Source organism: Olea europaea, unplaced genomic scaffold, assembly GCF_002742605.1.
Source record: "Olea europaea var. sylvestris unplaced genomic scaffold, O_europaea_v1 scaffold948, whole genome shotgun sequence".
Lineage (NCBI taxonomy): Eukaryota > Viridiplantae > Streptophyta > Magnoliopsida > Lamiales > Oleaceae > Olea > Olea europaea.
The window spans coordinates 205,199-210,312 of NW_019267976.1; the positions used below are offsets into that span (position 1 = coordinate 205,199).

At 36.2% G+C, this 5,114-nt stretch overlaps 1 protein-coding gene across 4 annotated transcripts; it reads left to right on the forward strand.

Annotated features, from left to right (window-relative positions):
* Positions 1 to 1,317: 1,317 nt before the first annotated feature.
* LOC111392618 (nuclear pore complex protein NUP98A-like) lies at positions 1,318 to 4,916 on the forward strand. 4 transcript variants are annotated; one of them, XM_023017986.1, is made up of 6 exons: positions 1,318 to 2,020; positions 2,344 to 2,431; positions 2,539 to 2,595; positions 3,966 to 4,104; positions 4,279 to 4,398; positions 4,498 to 4,915. In XM_023017986.1, the coding sequence occupies exons 1-6, from the start codon at positions 1,897 to 1,899 to the stop codon at positions 4,690 to 4,692; spliced, it is 723 nt and encodes a 240-aa protein (XP_022873754.1). In that variant the 5' UTR covers positions 1,318 to 1,896; the 3' UTR covers positions 4,693 to 4,915. The 4 variants fall into 4 exon arrangements, with proteins under 4 accessions (XP_022873754.1, XP_022873755.1, XP_022873752.1 ...); XM_023017987.1 differs by having other exon boundaries at positions 2,535 to 2,595; positions 4,498 to 4,914; XM_023017984.1 differs by having other exon boundaries at positions 1,933 to 2,431; positions 2,535 to 2,595; positions 4,498 to 4,916.
* The last annotated feature ends 198 nt before the right edge of the window (positions 4,917 to 5,114 follow it).

Sequence of the window (5,114 nt, forward strand, 5' to 3'; positions counted from 1 at the left end):
AACAAAGTTGCCATGATTTGGGCCATTGTTACCATTAACCTGAATATTTACCCCATCATTAATACGTGGGGCATTATGTCCATTATTTAGGACATTGTCTCTTACGTTTAAGTTACCTCCCAAGTTAGATGTACCATTGCCACCATTCTGATTTGGCATTACACCATCCCCTTGGTTTGAAGTAGAGGGACCGAAATGTGGTTCTACCCCTTGGCTTGGGTTTAGGACTGGGGGATTATGTCCCACAATTGTCCTAGTTTGAAAGTAGTTTGCAAGAGGCGTAATTGGTTGACAAATTTGGCTTATTAACTTATTCATTATTTCATTCAAAGTATTCAGTTGTTTGGCCATGTTATCATAGTGTGCATTCCCATTCTGAGTAAATCTTTCCATATTATTAATATTTCGTAGATTTACCTGTTCAACGACATCCTGTGTAAGTTCTCCAAGTAATGCACGCATAGTTCGAGGACTCAACTCTGTCATTGGTTCATAACGACTATGACTGCTCTAATTCTATCCATCTGTTCGTGGAGAGCTATGTTTTTCCTCATATCGCTCGATCACAGACTGGACTCATCCCTAACTTGCTTCCTTATCAGATTTCTGAGGCATATTGTTTCACCTTTTGTATCTCCAACACCAAACACCAAGGTGCCACTGGGCGTGCCAAATTGTTTCACGCGGGTAGTCGCTAACAATTAAAAAGGGATCAAACAATTGTGTAAATAACAAACCTCTTGAGACAAAGTCCCAAAAATGGGTGTTTTATTGGCGATGTCTTTATAATTGGAACTAAACAGAATGCTTCTAAGGGGCGCAAACACACAAGTACTGAAAAGAAATGTTTTAAGTCTAAACTAAGAAATTGAAATTATATATTCTCTATTCGAGAGTATTTGATTCGGGGTCCTTTTGCTCTATGTCTTCTCTTCCTTTTATATTCCCTTGACGATTCCTTCGTGATCAATCGCTTAGAAACTGTTTGATTGCTTTATAACTACCTACTTTCTTTATGGTAGCTAACTTGTCGTGGAATTGCCGTCTCTAACTATTGCCACTACTCTTTGTCGTTCAACCGTCTTCAACTGAACTCCTTGAATCGTGGATCGTGATAAGGTTACTCGATAACTGTTTCAATAACTGCACTTCTGGATAACCATAACATCTTATGTTTGCTAAGATTTTGGGCGATTCGAAGGTTTGGGCGAGAACAGGGTTATAGCTCTGGGCGACTGTAAGGCACTTCATTCGCTCAGATCTTGGGCGTCTTGCAAGTTTGGGCGATGATGTAATCGTGTTCGTGGGCTTCCACTGCATTCATTAGTAACCCTATTTGGACCTTTATCCTGAATTTTCCAGTTGGACTTTGTTCTTTGGGTTATTTGATTTGGGGATTCCCTAATTGGACTTCATTCCTTGGACTATTCGATTTGGGCTGCACTTTTAGTGTGTCTCAACAGTATGTTTAATAATGTGATTGGAGACTTACAAAGTTATTTTGTGACCAACCTGCTGTGCTGTTTTTTTAGCCATATTACCTTCATGAATTAATGATTTATATCATACGAAAAAAGGAAATATATGGAATTAACTTGCGTACGCTTGCCACATTTGACTTTAACGTGCTCTCAGTCTAGTTTTATAATAGCAGCGTTCAAAGGTAAAATGTTAATCCTTGGTGGGTGAGCTGATAATGGACATGGCTTTTTAAGACCAGACATATTCTGTTATGATTATGTGATCATCGGTAGACAGAAGTCCTTAGTCATTTGATCAAAGGAAAAAGTCTTTATCCTTCTCAGAACCTTCGTTCATTTGCATTGATCAACCATTAATGTGAGGGCAGATTTGGTCAGGCAGATGCAGAAATAGTACTTCAAGATCCATTACGTGATGGAGGCAGTCAGTCAATATAGATTGATCCGAAATCTGATTCAAATCCAATATGGTACCTATGCAAAAGGTTTCTTACGGCCATTTGATCATTATGCTTCGTGGATGTGCCGATACAGTCAAGGTTTGTGTGGTTATAGTCTTTGTTGGTTGAGTATGGGTAAGTTCAGGATACTCATCATAATTGTATACTAGGAACTTAATGACACATTAGCCAATATCTTCTCCAAATGTAATTGGATGGACAGTTTAGCAGAGTTGACGACTAACTTTGTCAGGAACTTTACTTGGGAATGTTGTAGTTTTGGCTTATGGGACTTTTCTGTAATTTGCATTCAGCAGTCTTGTATGCAACAATCTGTTAAATTTTCTTGGAATTGTTATTATCATAGTTTTTTTTTTTTTACGCCATTGATAACTTATTTCTATTCTATTTTTTTTCTGAAGCCATCTCTTTCCACGCCTTTTCTACCTTCACAGCCAACTCAGAGTGCTGGAGGTTTTGGCTTTGGCAACTTTGGACAGCTACAAACAGGTAGGCCAAGTCTTTGGTCTTTCTCGACCATAACTTTATTTTCTATTTTGGGAATCTTATCAATATGGTTATCATTTTAACAATCACTGTTCTTTGTTTACAGCTAGTGCCAATGTCTTTGGCGGCACATCAAGTATCTTTGGCCACGGCACGGTTGGGCAACCGTATGTTTCAAGATCTCTTCCTCTTTTTCTTTTTCTTGGACTGACTTCTTTTGCTTGTTTACTTGATGTGAATTAGAACTTTTTTATATTCACGTTATGTTGCCTTTAGCATCCTTTTGTTCTCCACATGGATATCTATTATTAGATTGTCTGGTTTAATAAACCTTATACAAAACTAGTTATCAGAATGTGAAATTTCATATATTTCAATATATTTAATTTTTCAATAGAGAAAATATGTCAACTTGTTTAATCATTTATTAAGTAAATTAGAGAAGATCGTGTAATATGCACAGAATTCACGTAAAATTGGTTACAAGATCCATCTTTTTTTTTTTTTTTTATTAAATGATACAAATACCTGAACACAATGATTATGCATTTTATTCCAAACTCATTTTCAACTGCACATTTTCCCAATAAAATATTTTGCACGTAAATCCAAAATTTTTCCATGCTTTTTAATCACACGTTCTTCAAAAATTCACTATTACAAAACTAATTTTCAACAAAAAAAAAAAAAAATGGGGTTCAAACATTGGCTATGTATTTTTTTAATAGACAATTGATCCTTCTATTTGTGATCTTAACGATTTTCATTGATAAGGTAAATTAAGCACCCTTGTTTCTTAGTCTTTCTTTAACCTGACAGTTAACATCCTATGGGTAAGATTGGCAAGATAAAGAAAGCAATTCATTTAGCCCCCATTTAGATTAAAATCAAATTTTAGTAAGTTATAATAAAATTTGATGAAATATGTGGTTGAAAAGGTGCGGATCCCATGAAATATGTGGTTAAAATTAATTGTTGACTTTGATTATAGATTTTACATTGATTTTAATCCAAACCAAACTGGGGTTTAATATTCTCTTTTGAAATTTTTGTTGTCTTCTAAGATTTAGTGTCTTAAAATGCATAAAATCATATAATTTGTGTACATATACTTAGTGAATATATAATGCATGATATATAATTCCGGATTGTCACGTAGAGTGCAGCTGCTATGGACACCAGATTTAAGAACATGAAAAAATTGTATTAATGTAATGTACCTAACTTTGACTTGTTAGATTCAGTAATCACTCAGATGCAGCTCACGTGCTAGTCAATTGGTGATTTTCTGCAACTATAGTTGATGTACTTGAGAGATTGTCCATAATATTTCGGAAAACATGGATGTAGATGTTGAGCTATTCCAAAATTGAGGTTTTGATATTTGCATTGTAAAGCTTGCAAATGCAAATATTCCAAATAAACTCATGGAATCACAACGTTTGATTTCTGATTAGCAGTCTACTATCATGCACTGGCTCGTTCTTGCATGCTTTCAACATGGTATAAGTTTAGCATCTGTTAAATTTTGTTGCAGGTCAGGTACTCAAAGCTCTGCGGTTGCTCAATCTGCTCTTGCTACAAATCCTTTTGGAACCCTGCCAGCGATGCCCCAGATATCAATTGGCCGCACAGACACTTCTCCTTCTATCCAGTATGGAATTTCCAGCTTGCCAGTAAGTATGCCTATCTTGATTAACTCCAAAAGAAAATTATGTAGGGTGTGTCTGATCCTTGTAATCAACTGATCTAGAACCTTCTTAAGAATTTAATCGCGTTTTCTGGTGTTACCATACCAGTGCTGAATAGAATATTAACTGCTGGCTCAGTAACTGACACTTATTTTTAAGCAGGTTGTTGACAAACCAGTGCCTATCAGAATATCGTCTTTTTTGACGTCTCGACACCTTTCTCATAGGTGTATTAGATTACCTGCAAGGAAATATCACCCTAAAAATGATGGTCCGAAGGTAAGGATTATTCTTCTAATGAAATTCCTGACCTCATTTATAGCTTACTACGAACTTGTGTTTCTCTTCCTCTATTTATTCATTATTATTTTTGCTCAGGTGCCATTTTTTAGTGATGATGAGGAGACACCCAGCACGCCAAAGGCAGATGCTCTTTATATTCCCAGGGAGAACCCAAGATCTTTAGAAATTCGTCCATTGGAACAGATATCCTCTAGAGCAAGCTCAGAGAAAAGATCCCCATCAAACCCCAAGGCTACTACTCCTGTACATGAGAATGGTAAACAGTTGTAGCATTCTATATCTAATGAGATGTGCTAGACTTTGTGCTCTTTGATACGTGGAATGATTTAGGAATATCGCTAAAATAATTACAGATGCTACCTCTAAGATTAGTCCACTTAGAAGTTGTTGGACACCTCAAGAGAGCCGAAGCGCCTCATGGTAGCTGGTTACGATTCATTTTCCCTTTTTTTATTGAGATTATAATTAGTACAAAGGCTGAATTTTTTTTTTTTTTTTTAATAATTCCCTGAGAGGATGGATTTGGCGTTGATGTGCTTTTTAAAGCTTTCCGCTTGATGCATCACTGACATTTACCTACACGAATGTCCCAATTAAATGAACATTAGACAATTGAGGCTAAGTGCTATCCTACAGAACTTGGATGTGGTACTTGCTATTCTTCTTTGGCCTTACTGGGAACAAATTCAACC